At 29.8% G+C, this 25228-nt stretch overlaps 1 protein-coding gene across 2 annotated transcripts in view; it reads right to left on the bottom strand.

The window, feature by feature from the left end:
• LOC107442478 (uncharacterized) overlaps window positions 1–25228 on the bottom strand; it is a 31715-nt gene that overhangs the window by 730 nt on the left and 5757 nt on the right. Inside the window, exons 4-14 of one of the 2 annotated variants that reach the window (XM_043053830.3) lie at window positions 22260–22336; window positions 22077–22175; window positions 20693–20894; window positions 18356–18559; window positions 15357–15428; window positions 13634–13725; window positions 8404–8581; window positions 8056–8100; window positions 7741–7785; window positions 3148–3345; window positions 1987–2087 (exon numbers count right to left, since the gene is read on the bottom strand). In XM_043053830.3, coding sequence (XP_042909764.2) covers window positions 1987–2087; window positions 3148–3345; window positions 7741–7785; window positions 8056–8100; window positions 8404–8581; window positions 13634–13725; window positions 15357–15428; window positions 18356–18559; window positions 20693–20894; window positions 22077–22175; window positions 22260–22336 — 1313 coding nt within the window. The remainder of the gene's footprint in view (window positions 1–1986; window positions 2088–3147; window positions 3346–7740; window positions 7786–8055; window positions 8101–8403; window positions 8582–13633; window positions 13726–15356; window positions 15429–18355; window positions 18560–20692; window positions 20895–22076; window positions 22176–22259; window positions 22337–25228) is intronic. The other variant, XM_043053833.3, reaches the window with a different exon arrangement.

Raw genomic sequence — 25228 nt, forward strand, 5'->3', positions numbered from 1 at the left:
AGGAAATAAGTATACGACTCTTCAAATTGTAAAATTAAATTATATGAAAATTTAATAAATTTTCTTCTAGGGTCCTAACAATTCTAAAGCAAAATTTGGTAGAAAAAAAGATACTTCAATTCTCAATTGCTTTTTTGTAGATGTTCCCTCAGTTAAAAAGATAGTATCAGATTTTGCAATTTTAGAGTGGTTCCAACTAAGCATTTCAATGACAATTCAGTATGAAATTTTTTAAAAAAAAAACTATCCTGCAGATAGGTCTTAGAGGCAGGTATGATTGTGCTCTGGAAAAAAGCAAAATTTCCAGATTTTTCGCAAACCACAATTTTACTCAAAATAATTTCAGGATTTTTGAGTTTGGCTCACAACCACGCCTGCAGAGGTCAAGTGTTTTGAGCACAGCAAAAAACACAAAAGATTATTTTATAAAAGGAATTTAAACATAAATTTGGTTTAGCACATAATTTGGATTTAAAATATATTTACCAACCAAATTTATGTTTATTTGAATTTAATCTTAAAACTAGATAACTATGGTTAAAACCTAAACAAAAATCAAGGAGAGGAATGGTATCTCTAAAGTAAGCATAGAAGGAATATTTGCAACTTGCTTATTTTAACTTGGAAAAAAAACTATTTAAAATGCAATATTTATAAAAGCATTCTTGCATAATATTTGAACATCCCTATTTTGAATTTCTTCCCTCTTCTCAGCAAATATAAGCCAATCACAAACACCTCACAAGTCACAACAATAGCCCACCCTTTGGTTTCTTCTTTTGAACTTTGCTTCTGCAAACTAATTTTATGATTAAATTCAAATAAAAGATTTAACTTTGCATGAAACAAAATTTAAGGTTTAATTCAATTTTTTAAAATTTTGATTAAAATATTGGTTATGAATCTTTTGTGTTAAAAACTGCTGAACTCTGAAATTTTTCTTCTTGTAACTTTATTATAGTTATTTTTTTTTTAAGAACAATTTGAAATTAAGAGGATTTAAATGCCTTACAGCAACGCCCGGTGGCAGAGTGGTAGCGCTTCGGGCTACCGTGCCACAGGTCCTGGATTCAATCCTCGAGCCAGGCATGGTTGCTTCTGCCTTTCATCCCTTCAGTGGGTTGATAAATGAGTACCAAATGCTTGGAAACTAAACACTGGGGGTTCCGCGTTCGGTTGACCACCTGACCGGAACATCTGCTCCTGCACCCCAGAGCCCAAGGTCAAGAAAACTGAGGCGGGCACAGTAGGCCTTGGCCCTCTATGGGCTGTCGTGTCAATGAGTTTAGTTTCTAAATGCCTTACAACATAAGCATTGCTCATATCACTTTTCTCATTCCCTGTCAGCAAACGTTTACGAATTCTAATATTTGCTTGCTAATTAAACTAGTAAGGATTTCCAGTGATAATTAATTTCTCATAAATCATCAGAAGAATGTTTTTCTTTTCAGTAAAAGTTAAGTCTGTATATAGTTTGTCTTCGGTAAAAACTCCCCCTCTCACAAAGTTTTAGGCCGTCTGTTGTGATGGAAACAAGAATAGTGCATTAAGGGGAGGGTAGCTCCTCTTCACTCTAGGAAAAACACAGCAGACCGAAGAAAAATATTCCTTTTATCTCGCTGACCACAGCCAAAACCTGTCTTAAAATGTGACCCTACAACCCTACTTGAAATAGTTATACCTTGTTACCACAGTCACCACCATGGCTAGGGGAGTTCTTACTTTAGACAAACTATGCTGTCATATCGCAGTCTGTTAACTACACATTGATTGGATGTTAAATCCAGTTATTTTCGCATCACTCGGAATTTAAGAAAAAAGTTAAGATTCATCATCATCAATGGCTCGACAGCCCAGTGTGGGCCTTGACTTTCTCAAGTAAGTTTTTTCCAGGGTAACAGAAAAGTTAAGATTCTCCTAAATAAATATGTTGCTTATTTGTAACAATAGCTACTTTCAAAAGTTAAAAAAAATAGGTCATTTTACCAGTAATGCGGTGATCATATTTTCAAATTGACTAGCTTCTGTGTCCGTCAAGTGGCTTCCATAATACCCAGCTTTAATTATTTTGACTTCGATTCTACGACCTATTAGGAAAAACATTACACATTGAGTTAAAATGAAATATTAGAAAGCTGCATAAAAAAATTAAAAGTTTCTCTAAAATGATATGTTTAGAAAATAATGAATGAATTAGTAAAGCATAATCAAGATATTGAACAGAAAAGAATAAAATGAAATTTATAAAGGAGGGATAATAATGTTTTCATGAGACATTAATTGCATTAGACACTATTACAGGGTGCGTAGCCAGATTTTTCAACAAAAAAATAAGCACCTTTACAGTTTTTTTTAAGCAATCAAAAATATTTTTAATCACTTTCTACCTAAAAAAAAAAATCATGATTAGGATCTGTGCAGTAATATAAATTATTGTTTTCAATCGTTTAAATGTCTTAATTTATAAACATAAAATCAATAAAATTCAGAAACTTTACATAATCATGATAAAATAACTAGTTTCTGATAAATATTGCAATCATGCATTTTTTTTTTGCAATTTAGAACAACAATTGATAAGGCAAGGAAAAATGATCTTTTTAAAAGATAGGAAATTAAGCACTTTTTTCAAACTCCGAATAAAAAAAAGTACCTTTAAGGGCTTTTAAAAAACGTAAATCAAAAATAAGCACCTTCTTGCACTTTTTAAAAAAACTACTCACCCTGTATTAGAATGCAGTTACCAGTGAAAGGCAAAATGATTTTTTTTTTAAATTTTCAAAATTGTTTTAAATAACATTTTTTCTCTCACATTGATTTTATTCAAATTTTCATTTCAAAAGAGAAAAAAAAAGACAGTACTTCTATAGCTGAAAAAGCAGTATAAAAAAAAACTCCCATGGCTGCCCCCACGAAATATTTCATCAATTAAAAGAGAACAAAAAAGAAGAGTTATATGTACTATGTTTTTATTATAAAATTTTTTACTTCTCAAAAGAAAAGTCTTTCTGCAAGAACTCCATAAATATCTGCGACAATGTCACTGCAATTCTGCCAACGGGTTTTAACTAAACTGAACTAACAAATTTTTACTAAATACAACCTAGTTTAAAATATGTACTAATATAAAAAAAAAATTTTGCTTACCTCCTGTATTTACACCATATTTTTCAAGTTTTTCTTTTATAGCCTGCTCTAATTTTTTTTGTTGTACTCTGTCTATTTCATAAAGTTTTCCATTAGAATTTGCTCGATCAAGCCTTCTAATTCGAACTTGAAATTCATCATTCTCCACATTAGCCTTATCGAGTAAAGAGCCTATTTTAACATCACTTTCCTCTTCACCTAAATATAAATTTACAAAAGAATATAAATAAGTTACAAAAATCCCAGAAAGCATGTAACCTTACGGCAACCTTGTATCAGTATTTTCTTTTTATTGTCACGAAAATGTTTGTACTAAAAACCTTTTTTCAGTAAAGCAAAAATATTGCAGTTTCAAACCTTTCATCCTAAAAGGATTAAAAATTATTTTTTTAAACTTTTTTAAAAAGTATTGTCACTTAGGTAAAATGGTCACTTGGATCCATAATGACTGACGTCATACTAGCGATGGGATCAAATTGCATTGTCCATTAATATTTCATGACAAGGTGGATTTTAGCTGAGCGTACAAGACTTTGCGAAAAGAAACCTTATAATTACCTAGATTTAAAATTATTTTCACCTTGAGACTAGCTTTATTAAAGGATTTTTTTCATGATTGAAAACCCCTAGTCAACCTCGTTTTAAGGTTTTTATATCGAAGGTTGTTTTCCAAGGTTTTGGATAAGGGTAATGAGTAAGGCTCGGATTTTGATGACATTTGCATTTTTGGACATTTTTTGTCTTTTAGAGCATTTTTTTTAGATTTATAGGGAATTTTTCTTTAAATTTTGGGGCGTATTTTGCATTTTAATGCATTTTTTAAAGTTTTTTTGTTAATTTTTTCCAATTTTTATTATTTTTTATCAATTTTCATTATTACACTGGCTTCCAAACAAAGAAGAAAATCTATATGATATTAACAGGTGAAGCAAAATCTTTTCAAATTGACGAAGAATTGTTAGTAAGTGAGACCGTCTTTCTCAAGTACGCACCTATAACATCAGTAGATGTTGAAAGAAGCTTCTGCAGGAATGAAAATTTACTTTCAGACAAGAGACGCTCGTTTACATTTCAAATTATCAAAAAACATTTAATAATCCAATGTAATTCTGATATTTAGTAATATTATGAGATGGAAGTTGTTATATCCGTTAAAGTTTCTATACAAAATAAAAATATTTTGGTGTCAATATATTTTCCTTTTTTTGTTATTTTAGGATATAAAACATATTTTTCAAAATTTAATGAATGTAGAACAAGTATTGCATTGCTTTATATTTTTTAAATGACTCATAATAATTTTAAAGAACAAAAAAAATTTTAATTCAATATTTTTACTTTATTTAAGGCATTTTTTGCATTTTTAAGGGCATTTTTTGCACTTTTTAAGGGCATTAGTTGAGATTTTTTAGGTCATCAAAATCTGGGCTCTAGTAATGAGCGTAGAATAAAGCAGATTGTCGCAGATCTCGTTTTGAGGTTGGAAGGTTTACACGTAAACCTTTCAAGGTTTATATTAAAAGGATTTTGCTGGGTGAAAATAAACCTTATTTTGCTATCTGGGAATAATTGTGATGCCACAATAGGCATTACATATTTCTTAGCTTTTAAAATTTTTATAATTTCTTATAACTTATTTTTTTTTAATCTTTCTTAATCAAATTATAATTAAATTAAATCAATTAGTAAATTTTTATTTAAAGCAAACATAAAATACTTTATTCTTATCTTATGGATGAATGTAACGGCTAACTTTTTATTTTAATACTAATGTAGACTTGTTAATTCACTGTCATGCCTAATTGAAAACAAAAATCTATTTATAAATCTTTATTATTAATTTCTTACTACAAATATGTTTTAGTTACATGATTATACTAATTCTCACAGTCTTGTTGGTGATTCGCGATTGCCAAAGTATTTTCAAATCTAATATGGATTATGGGGGGCTGGCTTTATATTTGGCTATGCTATCTTACGCTAATTCGCCAACCATGGATCTCTTCCCCATGCTCCTAACTGTCTGTAGGGAACAAATTCATTCACTTTTAATTACCAATTTTTGGTGACTGGGGCACATAGTGAAAAATTTTGACATCGTGAAGGACTTTTTGATGGAACTAACTGCATTTGAATCACATGGAGAAGAAAACCATGAAAAACTCCCACAGTAAGCCTGACAGCAAGGGGACTCTAACCCATGATCCATCTATAATAGAGAATATTTTCTGTCAGCACTGCCGTTTGTGCGAGCCAGGGCAGAATTTGTATCGATCAGCCATAGCTGGGATCTGAACCCAGTTTCCCTCATTGAAATGCAAACGCTCTATCTCCTGTGCCACTACAGCTGGCAGTAAAGGATTATGATGGAAACTACATAGATCCTTTCTAATAATTATATGAAAAAGGAAAAAAAGCATGCTAGGAAGGAGACAGAAATGTATGGTTTGCTGTGTTGTATAAAGAAACCAGTTCATGATTTATTTTATCATCAAACTTTGCTATGTTGATGCAAAAAATATTTTTAAAAAAAACATTGTTTCATACTCTTTCTCAGTTTAAAGTGTTTGTGGACATACTTAGTAACTCAATTTGAAATTAAGCGAGATTATACAGGGATTCCAAGAATCGTGATCAAAATAAAAAGGCAAAAGAAAAGCAGGCATACGAAAAGGACAAAAAAATATGGAGTAGCATGGGGTCATCGCTATAAGGGTTTCCAAACTATACAAACACAATAAACAAAAACCATTATGCTATGAAAATAAAAACAATGAAAAATATGACAACCAAAGCTGATGTTGTCAGAGGGTACCAGCCCCGGAAGTCATAAATGCAAAACCTTTTCTATCGAGAGAGCACGACAAATGTCTAAAAATTGCTCTCTCTGTTCCTCAAAGGTTTCACTGAAGTCCAGGTTGAGAGAAAATTTCAGTACAAATTACAAAATGCAAATACAAAAGTATAATACCTATACAAATACAAAAGAATACAATGTTCAAAAACTTACTTCAAAATAAATCCCAAAACCCAAGTACACAACTTACTACCAAGCATCAACTAAATTGAAATTAACGAAAAAACAACGCCCTCTAATTTAATGAGCAGAAAAAAGAAAAGAAATGGAGCAAGAAAGCAGTTGCCATCATTAGTAGAAATGCTTAACCGGGGCAACTCGGCTAAGACTTGATCATGCTCCATTAAAAGCTAATTGATCATGCTCCATCCATCCTAATAATTTTTATCATTTTTTTAATTCAATATTACAGAAATTAAAAGAAAAACCATTATTTTCCAAATTTTTAAAAAAATTACTTGCTGAAAGCTCTCAACATTATTGCACATTTTATTAATTCCAGACAATAGAGAAAAAACTAAATTTTTGGAAATTTTACTGCACAAACTAGTATCAAAATTAAAAAAAAAAATAATGTTAAACTTAAAAGCCTTCCTTTTATCATAAACACCTATTTTAATTTGATTATTAGCAACATTAATTTTAAAATCTAAATGTTCAACATTTAAGCAATTATCATTAGTATTCTTCAAAACCAAATTTTTAGGATAAATATTAAAAATAAAATCATAATTATCACAATTAAATCATCAATATATCTAAAAGCTTTCAAATCAGTAAATTCAAGATATTTAGCTCAAAAAGGCAAAATCAGGCATGCAAAAAGAACAGCACGGAGGAGCACGGAATTGCAGCTATAAGGGATTCCAAACTATACAATCCTTATTATCTCTTTTGAAAATAATGTATTGTAAAATTTTAAAATTAATGAAATAAAATAATTGGAATATTTACATTATGTTTATATTACACTTCTGCTTGTTTCTTTTGTTTAATTACCTTTGACAAAGGATTTTCATTTATAAATGGATGAATTTCTGCAATGCAATGATATCAATTACAGTCGGACTTCTTTTTAACGAACTTCTATTTTGCGAATTTTTTCGAGGAACCAAGAATATTTTGGAAATTTCTTAATAAAATAACTTCCATATAGCGTAGTGAATTTTCTATTTAACGAACTTTCCACTTTCCCTATTTCCCAAAATATTTCAAACTTGTTTATGCATTTTTGTGGGGGAAACGACCTTGAATTGATTTTGGAAGCCACTTAAGAAAGCATAAGGTAATGTATGTTTCAAATTACCTTGTTATAATTTTATAAGGCAAATAAATGCAGCTATAATTTAATACATAAATTTAACTTTTTTTTTAGTTGAAAATGTATGTAGCGGGATAGTGTAACACTGGATAATGTTTTGCTCTATTCTTGCTTGTGTACAGATTTCTGTTATGGCTAATATTTATAAAATACATATTAGATACTAGTTTATAAGATAAAGGTGCATCAATTGATATTTTAATTATGTCTAGTGTTTATAAATTTAAAACCTGCTTTGTGTTGTTTAAGTATTTCGAAAGATGGTTTTCTATTTAACGAATTTCCCATACAACGAACTTATTTTCAGGACTTAGCAACTTCGTTAAATATAGGTCCGACTGTATTTTAAATTTAAATATGTTCTGTCTCAAGTGCTTTCAATAATCAAGTTTCTAAATTAAATTAAAGTGCTTACCTTCATTGTCAGAGTTTTTCTTCTCTACATTTTCTGATTCTTCTTCTATGTGAGTTGAAGAAGAAGAAAAAACAATTAATTAAATATGAATATTTTAAGAATAGTAATTTTCAAAAAATGAAATGATGTAATTACAAAAATATATAAATAAAATAAAATAATTGAAATTAAAAAAAAGCTTGTAAGGAGATAAAAATTGCTAAAAAGAGAATCATAATTATGAATTATAATCAATTTTAAAATTAATTAAATGAATAATTTCAATTTGTTGAAGAGTATAATGATTATTTTTATCAATTAAATGAAATTGCTTGCCTTCATTGTCAGAGTTTTTCTTCTTAACACTTTCTGCTTCTTTATCTATGTGAGTTGATGAAAAAAAAAACTAATTAAATATGAATATTTCAAGAACTGTAGTTTTCGAAAAATGAAATGTTGTAATTACAAAAATATATCAATGAAATAAAATAGTGAAATGAAAAAAAAAAGTTTGAAAAAAAGAGATAAAGATTTCTAAAGAGAGAATCATAATTAAATTAAAATATTAGAACTGTACAACTTGAATTAGGAAAAATATGTTTCATAATTATTAATTATAATGAATGTTAAAATTAATTAAGTGGATAATTTTAATTTGTTGAAGAGTATAATGACTATTTTTACCATCTGTTGCAGACTCAGAAATTGAAGTTATTTCTTTATTAAGATTTTTTGTAGCTTCCACAACATCTTTTTCTGCTTTGTCCAATTTTTTTAAAAGTGTATTTAGTGTTGTAGTAAGCTTCACATACGCATCATTTTTATCTTCTTCAGTAAGTTCTGAATTTTCATCTTCTACGGCCTAAAGAAAGAAAGAAAATTTCTTAATTCCAAGTTATTAATTTAAAAAAAGTATCCAGCAAACATAATTATTAGTGATTTCACTTCATCATTATAGTAAGCTGGGATAGCCGGGTTGATGGGGCATTAGGCCCATGTCCAATTGTTTGTGGGTTCGATCCCCGCATGCCGAAAACTCCTCGTATAATAAATGGTAAATGATGCATGTTAAATCTGTCGAGTCGCAAAGTCCTCCATGTTTTCATAACAAATCAATACCTCTGGGGGAAATGATCCAGGAGTTTTCTTGTCTTCGGGATTGGTTCAAAATTAAAAGGCTATGGAGTTGAACATTAGTAGTCATAAACCCAAAAATTGGTATAGCAGTTCCACAACAGATATAAAATCAAATTAAATAATTATAGTGAGAGCCGCGATGGCTCGTGGGATAAAACGTTCGCCTTCCAATGTGGTGAACCGGTGTTCGATCCTGGCGATGGCTGGTCGATACAAATTCTACATCCGGCTTGCACTGACCACAGTGCTGATGTGACATATCCTCAGTGGTATACGGATCATGGGTTTGAGTCCCCTTGCCATTGTGCTAACCGTGGAAGGTTTTCGTGGTCTTCCTCTTCATGTAAAGCAAAGGCGGATTAGTTCCATAAAAAAGTCCTCCGCGAAGGCAAATTTCTCCCTAAACGTGATCCAGGAGTTCCCTTGTCTTCTGGGTTGGGCTTAAAATAACAAGGCTACGGAGTTGCACATTAGTAGTCGTAAACCCATAAAATTGGGTCGGCTGTTCAACGACAGTTACAAAATTTTAAAAAAATCATTAGAGTGAGGCTGAGATAGCCTAGTTGGTAGGGCACTGGTCCTATGTCCAAGAGTTCGTGGGTTTGATCCCTGCCAGCCGAAGACTCCCCGTGTAGTAAATGGTGACTGATGCACGTTAAATCTGTCGAGTCGCAAAGTCCTTCATGACCCCATAACAAATCTAAACCTCTGGGGGTACTGATCAAGGCGTTTCCTTGTCTTCCAGATTGGTTCAAAATTACAAGACTACGGAGTTGAACATTGGTAGTCGTAAACTCAAAATTGGGTAAACTGTTCAACAACGGATATAAAAAAAATTTAAAAATTCATTATAGTGTTTCAAATATGCCAAAAATCGTAAAGGGGATAAGTTATAATACCCTTTGTTACACATAAATCTTCAGCACGAAAATAATAGCAAGATTGTACATTTATGCACAAAAAAAAAAATATTACAACCGAATTTTAAACATACAAATTTTAACATACATATAAAAAAAAAATTCTAACATATGAATTTTAAACATACATACATAACAAATTTTAAACAGACATACAAAAAAAATTTCTTTGTCTTTGTTAGACATAGCTGAAGAAGAAAATCAAAATAATTCTGAGTATCAAATTACATTGTTGCTTTTCCTTGAAGCAGGTATTTGATCAGCCTAATTAAAAGCTTTGATAGGTGGGAAAAAAATTTCTTTTTTTGAAATTCTTTGTTTTGTCTGTTAAAAGATATAATTATAACTGTGCATATTAATAGATGAATAAAAATTCCTATTTTAAATGGCAGGGGAAAAATTGAAATAAATGAAAAAAGGGATCCAAAAATTTGGTAGCCCTGGGTCAATAGGACCCGTAGTTTCTAAAATCTAATGGAATCACAGTTTGTTATTATACTCTATATTTGCTATTACTTTCTTACTTTTTCTCTCTCTCTGTCTGTATATATATATATTGCAGAGTAATTCTTATAACACATAATTCTTATTAATGCTCTACCAGAGGGGCATTTTATTTTGTTCATTGACGAATCTGCAAAGATTTTCAATCATATTTGAGAAATAAGTAGCATTTGAATCTTATTTCTTTACTAAATTAACGTTAAAAATAGTTATCAGCCATCACTACAAACCTTTTTTTTTTTTTTTTTTTTTTTGTATAACCAGGGTTCCCACTCTATGATGAGATTGAAATTCAAGGACTTTCCAGGACTTTTCAAGGACCTCAACAAAATTTTCAAGGACCTTAATCTAAGACCAATTTTAAAAATTATTCTCCTCTATTTTACTAGAAGCAACAGTGCTTGCTGTGGCAATAATTAATTTCAAATATAATACCTAAATGCTTTGCCTATATAGAGAGAAGAGAGTATATGTATTATGGACTACCATTTATATTTTTTTAAAAACAACCCCACTGGTTTTACATACAGGGTGCGTTCTGAAAGTAATGCGCATGATTTTATTGTGACGCGACAATTGATAGCAGCGCACTCAGATTGGTCAAAAAATGTGGTGGGGGATTTGTCCTTCCAAACAAGCCTGGTCTCAGGTCGCTCCGAGCAGTAGGGGCGGCAGGACGTGTCTTCGCGCAAAGTCTTTTTTTCGATCGAGTCACGACGTGATGGAGTGTTCGTTCGCTGGAACAGCGGTATGCGATAAAGTTTTGTATGCGACTTGGGAAGAATGTGACAGAAACTCATCCCATGCTTCAAGACGACTTTAAGAAGGAATACATTTCGAGATCTCAGTGTGGAAGGTGGCACAAGGCCTCCAAGGAGGGTCGGGAGAAGGTCACCGACGAGCCTTGTTCTGAAAGCCCAACAACAGTCCGACCCGATGAAAACGTCCAGCATGTGAGTGAAGTTTTGGAGTCAGACAGTCGGTTAAGCATTCAGGTAATCACTAACACCCTAAACTTGTCAAAATGTGTGGAACATGGGATTGTGACGGAGGATTTGCAAGTGCAAAAGGTCTGTGCCAAAGGTGTTGACAGAGGAGCAAAAAGAAGCTCGAGTTTTGCGCAGTGAAGAATTGCTGGAATTGATGAGTTGGTGCCCCAGCCTCCCTATAGCCCTGACTTGGTGCCGTGTGACTTTTTTTTTGCTCCCCCGACGGAAAAAAGAACTGAAAGGAAAGCACTGGGAGTCGGTGGAGAACATCCAAGCTCATGTTACAAGGTTCCTGAGAGGCATTCCTATCGAGGAGTTCCAGGCGTGGCAGAATCGTATCCGCAAGTGTAGTGATGCACAAGGGAACTATTTTGAAGAATTTTAACCGTTTGTACTCATAGGATCAATAAATCTATTTTTCCCAGAAAATGCGCATTACTTTCAGAACGCACGCTGTATTAATTCACAAAATCATTTTCAGCACAATCTATAGCTAATGGTAATGAGGTGTCAATGGTGAAGAGGGGATTTCTTTAATCCTGGGTATTTCCATGTGATGGCTGCATGAAAGACAGAGCTAAATTTTAGGTATTCCATATTCCATGACTATTCCATAACCCCCTCCTCTCCTCTATTAAACTTCATTTCTGAAATTATAAAATTAATTCATTTATAATTTACACAACCTTCTCTAAATGTTATGCAGCAACAATTCTTTCTGAAAATAAAAATTAGAAGGAACATATCCCATTTTCACCATGTTTAAAAGCATTATTCGTTATGTGTAATCCACAACTGCCAATGAATATGACCTGGTGGGAATATTTCTCTTTTAATTCACACTGAAGCTTCTCATAGAATTTCCAATTGACATAGGGTCCATCCATGGATAATTGAAGTATTTTAGAGAGCTTTTAACCATCATCCATGCATTTGTAAAAAGAGGGCAAAATATTTTCTGCAGTTCCAGGACCCATAAATTGGGAGGTAAGATACTTAGTGCAAACTTTATTATCAATTCCTTGCCATAATGTCCATCTGCTTAGATTGTAGAGACTGATTTAATATCTCATCAAAGAGTACAATGTAGCAATCAACATTCTTCAGTTCATTTATAAGAATCCCTTTGAAGTATAGTGCCAATCCAAAGGAGCCCAAATAGGCTCACTTTGTGGCACTACAAGAAAATTGTCTCGCTATACAGCTATCAGCAAACATTTTGGAGAACAATTTACTAATCCCTTCACAGGAGCTATATGATTAATTACTAGTGATGCACTTCAGACTCCAGAGAATTTCAGCATCAAGCACATTCCTTTTGACCAGATAAGAAGACAATGTTACCTCGGACACTTAAGTTTTTGTTTCACTTGGGGCACACAATGTTGAAGGAGTATTTACACCAGATGAATTAGATGTTGATGTCTTTGGAAAAAGGGAACTCAGGGCATGAGACTGCTTTTTTGTTTTACCTTTCTTTCATGTGTGATATCAGAGCAGATTCTTCCATTTTTGCGATATCAATCTCCTTCATGCATAATCGGCACTTGGCTCTGAACTTCTTTTCGGGCATCGATAAAATCCATTCTTTATAAGCTGGATTATCCATCAATTGGGGATTAAAATAGCACTTCCCAGGCATAAGTAGTCTAAACTACATAACACAAATACGAAGCCATGCCTTTGCGAATACGCTTTACAATAAAGTTTTGAAATGACACAAACGTAAGGACAAGTGTGGATGGTAAAACGGCAAATTTATTGAAAACTACAAGGTACATATTGTTACGAAATTCGAGAGTATTCCAGTTTCAATTAGAAAAAAGAAGATCTAAGCATATGCGACAGAAGATGAAGTGAAGTCGCGCCCTGGACGCATTGATTGTCTGCTGTGCTCCACGCGCTTGGCAGACACCGAGACGCTAGGCCCAGTTAGAAACGGTGGCGTTAAAAACCACCTGAGAGAGCTCGGGAACAAAACAGAAATATCCGCGGATGTTTTATAAAAAGGGCAGCCGGCAGTATTGGACAAATTCAAGGACCTATCAAGTTCTTCAAGGACCTAAGACGTTTTTCAAGCACTTTCAAGGACCTAAATTTAGCAACAAAAAAATTCAAGGACTTTCAAGGACCGTGGGAACCCTGATAACACTACTCGCGACACTGTTTTTCTTTTTTTAAAAAGTAGTATACAAAATACAAATAAAAGTAGCAAACTACTAGTGCACTACTTCCGATCACTTGGTATAAGCCAATGAAACCCTTATGCTCGCTTAACCTATTGAACAAATGAGATCTTCTAACTACAGCAAAAGGTTCTACTGCATTGAATTGATTAAAAAAAAAGAATAAATTATAACTTACCTCATTTATAACATTATCAAAAAATTCTTGAATGTTGTGCTTTACTGCAGCAAACTTTTCAGGTGTTATAAATGACTTTAATTTTTCAAGTTCTGCAAAAACAGGAAAAAAAAGAACCAGGAATTACAAAATGAAAACCTAATTCTTTTTATTTTTAAAATAATAGTCCCAAGAAATATAAATAGTTTGAAAAGACAAAATCAGGTCATAAAAATTTCAAGATGTTTACATGCCCTGTCAACAGTAAACATAACAGAATATAATTTTTACAGGCCCAAACACATATTTTTTTTAATATACAATATACTTTCATAAGTCGAAGGGACGCTAAAAAATTTAGAGATGGCAAGTTTTCGAGATAACAAGTTCAGAACTAAATAAATATGTTCTAAAAATTAGAACAAAAATATTTCTCTATAAAAAGTAGAATCATGAACATAAGAACAACTACTAATACATATGTATGCAATGATAGCTGCTCATAAGTCTAAGTACAACAATTATAATTTTATTTTTCGAAGTAAGACTAAAATAATTTTGCTTTAAATAGAAAAGAATTAGTTTACAATTAACTTACATTGTGATTTTTCCAGTAAAATTCATTTTCGATTTCGATTTTTTTTACATAACAAGGTTTTGAGAAGAAATTCTTCGACAAAGGCATTATAATCAGCATTAGGTGGATATATAATACCGAGGAGAAAAATATTTTTGGGAAATAACAAGGTTTTCGAGATATCGAAGATTGAGATATCAAGAGTATATTGTATATATTAGACACAGTATACTCTGTATATATGACATAGGCATTAAAATGAGCATTAGGTGAATATACAATACCTAGGAGAAAAATATTTTTTCAACTTAACAAGGTTTTCGAGTTATCGAGAGTATACTGTATATATTAGATACAGTATACTCTGTATAAATGACAAAGGCATTAAAATTAACATTACGTGGATATATAATATCTAGGAGAAAAATATTTTTTCAACTTAACAAGGTTTTCGAGATTATACTACATATATTAGATACAGTATAAGCTGTATATATTGACATAGGCATTAAAATTAGCATTAGGTGGATATATAATACCTAGGAGAAAAATATTTTCTCAACTTATAAAGTTTTCGAGATATCGAGAGTATACTGTATATATTAATGACAACATTAATGCACTAATTATTCATGCACCAAAAAATAAAAAAAGGAGATGGCATTTACATTAAATCTACATCAACTCTTTTATTTAATGTATAAATCAGGTAGGCATACTTAACAATGGTTATACTTAACAAAGGTATACTTAACAAAGGTACACTTAATAAAGGTATAGGCATACTTAGGTTACTTAACAAGGTATACTTAACAAAGAACTATTAGTAAGAATTATTAGTAAAGAATTATTAAGCACAGCTAAGCTTTGATAGAGCAAATGCAAAGTATAATTATCAACAAAGAAGTATCATTAACAGAAGTATAGGCAAGTGCATGCACAGATTTTACTATTCATTATATAATTTTTTACCCCTATTTATATTTTCTTTATGCGATTCTATGGGGTTTTGCTTTTGTACTATACATACACATGCATATTATTATTATTTTTTTTACTAATCCAATAAAAAAAAATTTAATAATTGAAAACATAAAGAGCTCAAAAAAATTTAAACTTAATATGAAAAAAATTTATTAAGCAGTTAAAAATACAATGAGAATGTACCTTTATCATATTCTTGGAATAATAATAACTCAACTTGCTCCTCTGTTTTATCTTCATTTCCTTGAGATTGCTCTAATTTGACAAATATCAGCAATTTTAATAGAAGAAACAAATGATTTAACAAAGAATGAATTGACTGTTAAACAGGACTGGGGCAAAACAATTAAAGATAAATTTTGCGCTCATTGCATATATATATTTTTTTCAGTTCGAAATATTTATGACTCTAAGAAGTTAATATTTTTTGTGAGCAATCGATCGTGTTTTGCAAGATTCACTATGTAATAAAGTAATTTATTAATAGCTTTTTAACATTTTCAATCAGACAAAGACCCAGAGATATAGCCTAGGCGGCAAGATTACAAAATAACAAGGTTGTAGCAACAAAAACTTTCAATTTCAAGCTACTTTTTCTATAGAGAAAGAATTGTTGCCTTTCTTTTGAAGGTTTGAAAAATCATTGTATTCACATCACTGGAAGGAAAAGTGCCAAAGAAAAAGTGCCATTAAGGAAAAGTGCCAATGCTCATTTTTCTTACACTATAAGGCAAACTAAATATAACAAATAACTATTAGAAAATTGCCTGCCAATCACCACTTTTCTTATCAAAAATGCGCCTATGTCTATTTTATTGTTATTGTTTTTTTAAAATAAATATGGATCTATAATGAATGTTTTATAACACTCAGAAAATCATTTATTTCCTGACATCACTTAAAAATTTTTCTTTATTTCAAAAATGGGCATCATTTACCATATTTTGAGAAATTCCACAGAAGAAATACTTTACATTAAAAATATTTAAAAAAATTTAAATTGTTTAAAGGTTTTTTGAAAAAGTGGCCAATAAAATGTTAGAACATTGGTCATAAACAGAATTGTCAAATTTTGCTCATGCCTTACACTGATATTTTTTAAAAATTTATTTTTTTAAAATTTATTTTTTAAATTTAATAGCCATTGCTTCATATGTTCTAGACTAAAGTGTTGATATGTTCTCAGGGGTCTGTCCAGGGAAAATTTACTATCGTTTAACGTTACTTTCACAAGTTCAACTTAGGGAAAAACGTTACTTTCACAAATAATAAAGCAAGTTCTCAAGCAGACGCTGTTCTCATTCCAATCTACGGAAAAGAGGAGCTTTTCTGCAAGCTGTTTTTTACGAAAAGGTAGCTGTTCAGTCAGATAGTGTAATGTGGTAAGAATAACCGGTCGCTTACACCATATTAAAGTGAGCCTTTTTTTGCTGAGTTTTTTTAAATGAAACGGTGAGACTCTCGCTCTATGAACTTCTCAGGAAGTCAAAATTGGACCATTATCTTAAACACCATTGTTAATTTATTCTAACAGACCTTTATTTTCATAAAAACCATATTTTTTTCTGTGAACCTTTATTCTGTATGACCCACTCAAAAATTTTCTCATAATTAAAATAACTTTCAGTACTAGTACTGTTGAAATGCATGTTTTTATAAAATTCAAATTGAATTTTAACTATGGACAATGATTTCTATGGATTTTGTAATTTAGATACAATTTTTAGCCCAAAATTTACATTAGCAAAATTGTTTTTTGAATATAAGGGGGGAAATATATAGAAATTTACCAGTCATAAATGATTTTGATTTGTAGTGACAATTTTTGAAAATATTTTCTTACTTTACCAAATTTTTGTGTTGATTTTTAGATACAATTTTTAATTTTCAAAAATTATGTCTAAATTTTCACACAATAGGTACCTCTTAAAAAAAACCTAGACAGACTCCTGGTTCTTGTCTAATGCTCTTGTCCTGTAGGAAGAAAGTTTAAAATTGAAGGATTAGAATTGCACACTAAATTGTTTTCTAAGCTTGTGAGCACACCAGATTAAAGCATAAAGGCCCCGGCTATATTAACGTAGGCAAAATTGACCAATAAGAATGAACTTTTTAAGGAAACTCAACTACAGTTAAGCTTATACAAAAATTTTAGAAAAAAAATTAAATTTTTATAAAAATAATTGAGATGAGCATTTAAATACATTTGTACGGGAGTATACTAGATCGAAGGTAATACCGAACTTGCAACCTGTCATTAAGCACATCCTGATTTTCTTTCTGCTTTTGAAAATTGGCTGTAACCGACTGCAAGATACAGATGTCATTTTTGTTATCGTGCACTTCTCCCAGCATATATAAACTCTATGAAATCACAAAGTATTTACTACTACTCAGTGTGCTATACACTTTTGTATTTTAATTTATTTTAAGTTAATCACGCAGTTTTGTGACTGTACTTTTTTCTGGAAAATAAATCTTTTATTTTTATGCTCTGATTTTAGTCATGTTGTCTTTGGTTCCCTCAAAATGTGAGAAAGTTATACTAGTTCTTACACATTAATTAAGTTTTCCTAGCAGAAAAAAAAAAATTATATCTAAGAGAAACAATAAGTCATCATTTAAATTTCTTTAGTTTACAAAATTCATTATTGATAAATTTTTGAATATGAATGGTAAAAAAAATTCAAATTGCTTTTTTTTTTTAATTTTATATTTTAAAACAAATATAATTCCGAGATTTTGATAGATTTTTTTGATAAAAATCAGAAAGATAAAAAAATTATGCTCTCCTTTCGTATTAAACACGCTGTATTTAATTCAAGACCACAAAAAAAAAGTTTTTGTTAAGAGTTACAGAAAATTAGTTAAGACTAAAAATACCCGTAGCTTGAAGCAGTAGAAAATTAAATTAGAAAGTTTGATGAGGACAGTTGTGAATTCTTTCCCAACTGCATTTTGTTTTTAAAGCATAACCATTTGGCGAAATTTACTTAAGAAATACAAATCAATTTACATTTTTAAGAAAATTGTTAAACATGATGTATTTTATTTTATAATTTTACATTTTATGACACTCAAGTTCCAACCCTCATAAAACAGTTGCATTCCTTTGATGACAGTTGCATAAAAAAGGCAATTGACATAGAAGGAAGCACCATTAAAAACATCTAAATAGATACCTTCGCTTTTTTCAAGCTTATTAACTGAAATATCATCTATGAATGAACCAGATGAGTCTTCAATAAAATTTTTGTAAAGGTCTTCATATTTCTGGCTACTATCTTTCTCACTTTGCTGAGAATTTTCATTTTTCATTTCCTGCAGGCGTTCCTGCTGGTTATTAAGAAATTGACTTCTTTTCTGGTCAGCTAACACCTTTTCGTCTGCAAAAAAAAGAATAGATATCTGCTTAAATACATACACCCGGTGAAACTTCACACTTTTACAAAACACACACTTTACTTTGTAGACATTTCATTTCAAATCTTTGGCAGAGTTTAAAGAGAATCAAACGCAGATTTTTTTCATTATACACCATTTTAAGATAGCTTATCCCAAAAACATAGATATATATAAAAGCTTACTCTTTTTTTTTTTTAAATAGGTTTCATTTTTTAAGAAAAAGGTAATTAAATTAGTAATGATTTTAATTGACATTAAAATAACATGTTTCATATGTTTTATATGAAGAAGTTAAATTGATAAGCTAGGGTACTTTGTAGTCATTTTGTTCGAAATCTTTCTTTCTTTTTTTAAAAAAATAGGTTTCATTTCTTAAAAAAAGGTAATTAAATTAGTAATTTTATTAGACATTACAACAACACGTTTCATATGTTTTAGCAAGCGCTCCCGTTGGTTACTAAGAAATTTACTTCTATTTTAGTCAGCTAACATCTTTTCATGTGCAAAAAGAGAATAGATAACTGCGTAAATAAAGACATCCAGTGAAACCTCATCTTATTAAAACATTTACAAAACACACACTTTACTTTGTAGACATTTTGTTTGAAATCTTTGACAGATTTTAAAGAGATAACAAGGCAGATTTTGTTCATTATACACCATTTTAGGATAGCTTATCCCAAAAACATACATACAAACTTTGTAGCAGAATTTTTTAGAGCTATCTGGGACAAAACTGTGTAGCACTAATATCTTTCTGTAAGATACTTTTAATAACAAACATATATGTTACTAATTTAATTAATAATAACTACTAACTATTTATAATTACTAGTTTAATTTTATAAATAATTGATAGTACTTATTATTTATTAAATTAAGCTAGTTAAATTAAACTAATTAGCTGTGTTTACAAAATAAAACTATAATTTTTTTAAATTTAACATGAAATAATCTTTATTCTAATATTACGGATGACATTCTCACATTCTGTTGAGGAAGGGAGGGGGGTAACGTACAAATTAGTTCCTTCTTCACATTTTATAAATAATCATCACAATAAAAAAAGTAATTAAAAATCATGAAATCTGTGGTCAAAAAAAGAGATCGACGACAAAATCACGCAAATTGGACTCTTCAAAAAGGTGTTACACAAACGCACAATAAATAATTGTAATATCGCATAAAAAATATCGAGTTTAAAAACTATGGAGAAATCAATAGCAATAACTGCAAAAAATTCAATAGAATCATTGCCTTACAAAGCAAATACTCAAATGCATGATTCGAATTTTCATTTTTGTTTGGAATATATTGAGAAATTTTAAACCAAGTAGAAGTCAATATCAATAACTGCCGAAAATACAATCGAAACGTTACATAGATTTACGATACTATCAACGTAAATTGAACGCGTCAAAAAGTTATTATCTAAATGCATGATTCAAACAGTACATGCAAATTTCTGTAGAAAAGAATTTTTTTTTTTTTTTTTACTTTCCGAAAGAAAAATCTTTCTGCAAGAACTGTGTAACTTTCTGCGACAATGTCGCCGTGTCACTGCGATTCTGCCACGGGGATATAAATAAAAGCTTACTCCTTCTTTCTTTTTTTTTTTTAAAAAAAAAAGTTATTAAATTGGTAATTATTTTAATAGAGATTAAAATAACACATTTCATATGTTTTATATGAAGAAGTTAAAGTGCTAAACAAGGGTAGAAATGAACAGTCAGAATAAACATTTAAAAATGTTGTATTTTTAAAGTCAGCATTTCAACAGTAACTTTTATTCTAACAGCCGACTTCTCACACTATGCCATACTCATTATACCAATCTTTTACTGCATTTTGTTTAAGTTTAAGTACCTGTTTTTAGAAATAGGTTAGAGTGTAGTTAATCTACCACTACAAAAATACAATTCCGATTCCCTAGTATATAAGACATGTTAACTCGATTCTACTATGGGGTACTTTTTCACAAATGAAGATTGACATGGTCGCTGTCAACTCTCTCCACATATAGTTTTGAAAATAAAAATTCTTAAAATCTGGTCATTAATTTGCTCTAATCTTGAAATGCAAATTTTTAAAGTGTCATTTAAGTTGTTACATACCATTTAACTTTTCTAAGTAACTAGCATATTGTTCTTCACTCAATAAAGGATAACACGGAATAGTATGAGCTTTTTTAGATGGCAAAGGCTTCAACTGTGGATGAGAGCAGACACGTGAAGTATGAACAGTTATAACATAGTTACAAGTTCCAGGTTCATCGACACGATGAATGTAGTCTCCTGAATCTTCTTCGCAAAATATCTAAAAAGTAATATCAAGCAAAATAAGAATAAAAAATTAATTTTTAAAATTTAATTATTAGGTAAGATCCATATAAAAATAATAAGTATTTAATAAGCAAATAATAACTTCTTTTTATAATATTCAAGCTTTTAATGAAAAATGCATGATTAATTCATTTCCAAATTTTATGCAAATATATTAAAAGTACAATTTAGCTAAATTTATTCTTTTTCACAAAAAAATATATACTTTTTTTTTCTATTCAAAAACCATTTTTTCTAGAATTCTGAGAAATGTTTAAGTAATTATATTTAGGAAAAAAAAGAGCAAAATACATGATTTTGCGTCAACAATGAGACAGAATATAAAGATGTACTGTTAAGCTAGAAATTCCATTTTTAAACTGTCTACTTCCCAGAAAGCATGTAACATTAGGGTAACTGCATCGGAATTTTCGTTTCATTGTCACTAAAATTTTAGCGCTAAAAACCTTTTTTAAATAGAACAAAAATATTGCAGTTTCAAACCTTTTATCCTAAAAGGATTAAAAATTATTTTTTAAAGCTTTTTTTTTTAAGCTTTTTTAAAAAGTATTGTTACTTAGGTCTATAATGACGTTTTCGCTGACGTCACACTAGCGATAGGATCAAATTGCATTGACCTTTAAAATTTCATGACAAGGTGGATTTCAGCTGAGCATACAAGACTTTGCGAAAAGAAACCTTATAACTACCCAGATTTAAGATTATTTTCACCTTGAGAGCTTTATTAAAGAATTTCTTCACGCTTGAAAACCCGAAGTCAACCTTGATTTAAGGTTTTTACATAGAATGTTGTTTTCCAAGGTTCATAGATCTGGTTTTAAAGTTAGAATATTTACACATAAACCGTATTACAAACCTTTTTAGGTTTACATTAAAAGGTTTTTGTTGAGTGAAAATAAACCTTATTTTGCTATCTGGGCTTACTGAGATGTAGGAATTAAAGAATGTTTTTAAAATTAATATTAATACAAAAAAACAATGTTTTGAAAATTCTTAAATTGCAAAAACTAAAGGTTCCTCTCAAGCCAAACTAATGTAAATACCTTTTGTGGATTAAACTTTACTTTTTCATTTAATCTAACTTAATTAATAACGTATTTAATAAATGAGCCTCTATATTAAATACAATAAAATACAAAATAAAACAATTTATTACTCTGATTTCAGCAGTACGAGGTTGACCAGTTAAATCACACTTTGTTCCATTAACATAGTATTGTGAATGATATCGCTGCTTTGTATGTTTGAATTTTTCCTAAAAAAAATAATAATAGCAGGTACAAAGGTGGAAATTCTTTGAAATCAATAAAACAACTAAGATCATCACAAATATCAATACCTCATCAGTTTCATTGTTCCAGTCATAATCAGATTCATATAATCCTAAAGTTAGAACTTGACCAATAATTTGACCATCTAACAAAAAACAAAAATATTTCAAAAAAATTTCATACGAATGTTATAAAAATAAACTGTATTATAAAAAATATTCAAAAGTACTCGTTCAGTGCGCACCTGACCACCTTGAATAACTTTTGATCTAATGATCAGATTTTTACGTTCCGCAATTCAATCGTTATGGCTCGAGAGGGTGACTTAAAATATGCTAATTAATAAGTGCAGCCGATATTTTAAGTTTCAAAATCGGACACGAGAAAAACATACTGTCTGTGAATAAACATACCTTTAATTCAACGAGCTCGGATTTTTGACTCCCAAAATATAGGGGGTAGCTGCAATCTGGGAATTGTGGTCCCAATAGTTTGGTCAGGGGAGCACTCCAAAGTTTAGATCCCTTAATGTTAATTTTAATTAAGATCGTATCCTAGAACGTGAAAATCCGACCATTAGATCAAAAGTTATTCAGGGTGGTCGGGGTTTTTTTTTATTGTGTGCACTATACATTAAAAAGGAACAATACTTGCCTACTTTTTAGCACTTTTATTATTATGTGTTCATTGAAACTAGGCTTGAACTTTAGAGTGGTCCATTAGTCCAAAACTATCGGTGATCCTCCGGGCCAACAAGCAATGTAAATGAAGGATATGCTGTTTTAATTTTTTTTTCTTTTTGGTTCCATATTATGCTTTGTGTGCTTGCCACAAAATAGCCTATTTCATAACACTTGTGAACATTACAGATTCTTTGTATTGTAATTTTTCATTTAAAATATCTGTATTAATTCTTTTCGAAACAAATTTAACAGAAGCATGTAAATGGACCAGTGACTAAATGGTCGAATGGAAATTTTATACTTTAGGGTTATTTTTATTAGAATATCATTCATTAATTTAATTAGAATATTATTTGTTTTATAAGAATATTTAGTTTTGGGCAGTTCTCTTAAAAAGGAATGTCATCTTTGAAGACTTTAAAAGCATATAATTCAGATTTTAAAAAAATCAAGCAGTTCTAATAGTTTTTTTTTAAAAGTCATGGTGTTACTTACTCTCATTCTAATTTTTAATAACTATCATTAGTTTAAAATCTTTTTTAAAAATTAAAAATGTTATATTTGCAACAGCAAGTTTTATTTTTTTTTAAAAATATTTTAATTTCAAAACTATGAAAATAGTTGCCTAAATAAGAACAAAAAATCGTCAAAAATATAACTAAATTTTATTAAATGACTTAATTGTCATATACCATGATCCATTTAGTCAAGTTGGGGGCAAATAAGATAATTTTTATACAAACATTAATGTTCTAACACTAACTTTTCATCTAAAAAATTAGAATACATTGCAGAAAATTACATTCTTTTAATAACTAGAATTTATTAAAAAAATACATTTCAGAAAATTTTTTCCCTTTTATCAATAATTTACATAGTATATATACATATATTGAGAAAAGTGATTACTCTAATTCGAAATTCATGCATCGTAATGTCCTATTAAAAATTGTTTTTTTTTAAAATCATGCAGAATTTTGGAGCAATGGAAAAGGCGATCAAGAAATGAAATCATACAATGGAATCAGTGCAAATTGAGCAAAATAAAAAGGGATGACTCAAATTTGCAATTCAAAATCTTCCACATTTTTTTTTTTTTAATAAAAAAAATAATTCAGTGTGTTCAGCAGCTCCCGCAGGTCACAGGTTTTCAACTCAATTTATGCTAAAAAAACATCACTAGTACAGAAAAGTCTCCCAACGGTTTTCTTTTCCTGAAAATAGTTGATTTTTTTTCGCCTTTTCAGGCAAAAAAATGTTGCCTATTGCCGAAAACCAGGGTTCGTGATTTTTTTTATTTAAATCTCATTTTTTTTTTATTTAAATCAGATTTTTTTTTATTCAAATACACTGTAAGAAATTTAATTTATGATTAAAAATACTTTATAAATGTTTAGTCAAAATTAAATTAACATTAAAACTATATTATAACAATATTTTAGGAGCTCTAACTTACTAAAATAATTTTTCGTTATAATACATAGCTTTAAATGCATGGCAACCATTTTGAAACAAATGCATGATTGAAATTTAAAGACTAGAAGAAATAGAGAATTTAAAGAGTACTTCAAGGGTCTGTTTAGGTTTTTCTGAGAGGCACCTATTTTGTGAAAATTTTGCCACAATTTGTAAAAATAAAAAATTATATTAAAGAATCAACACAAAAAAAAAATTTTAAGAAAAAATATTTTGTGAAATTATTCTACAGTTTTTCCTAAAGTTGAATTTGTGAAGATATCGCTAAACGGTAGTAAATTTGGCTTGGACAGACCCCTGTACTTTAACTATTAAAGCAAAGTTTCAATCAGCAAACCATAATTTTAATTTAAAATTGTGATTTCTTTTCCTTCCTCTTGCTTTTTAAAATAACAAAATAAATGTAACAGATTGTGTTTATAAATGCAGTCATTCATCAAAAAATAAATAAATATTTAAGCTATAAATTTTTATATTAAAATATTTATTTTCAATCCTACATCAATAAAATATAATGTAGATTTCAATTTTCTGCTTTTTCAATCAAAAGGTACAATTTTAATTAACATTATTTGCATTTTTTTTGTTGAAAAAAAATCATGTTTATTAATTACTTTCTACAGCTATGCAAGTCTATATTAAGACAGCATTAAATGTTTACTTTAATCTCTACTTTCAATCACAAGAATTAATAGATTTTTAAAAATGTAATTTCAAATGTGTTGGAATTTAACACACATCAAGAAAGTAATTTCGTTAACTAAAATGAATTAATGTAGCAATTTATTTAAAATAAATTTTAAAACTAAGAAAAGAAAATAATAAAAATATCAATAATTGAAACACTGTTTTTTAACTTTTAAAATCAATATATATAT

This window comes from Parasteatoda tepidariorum, chromosome 3 (assembly GCF_982258835.1).
Source record: "Parasteatoda tepidariorum strain Cologne lab strain chromosome 3, Ptep-v5.0, whole genome shotgun sequence".
Classification (NCBI taxonomy): Eukaryota; Metazoa; Arthropoda; class Arachnida; order Araneae; family Theridiidae; genus Parasteatoda; species Parasteatoda tepidariorum.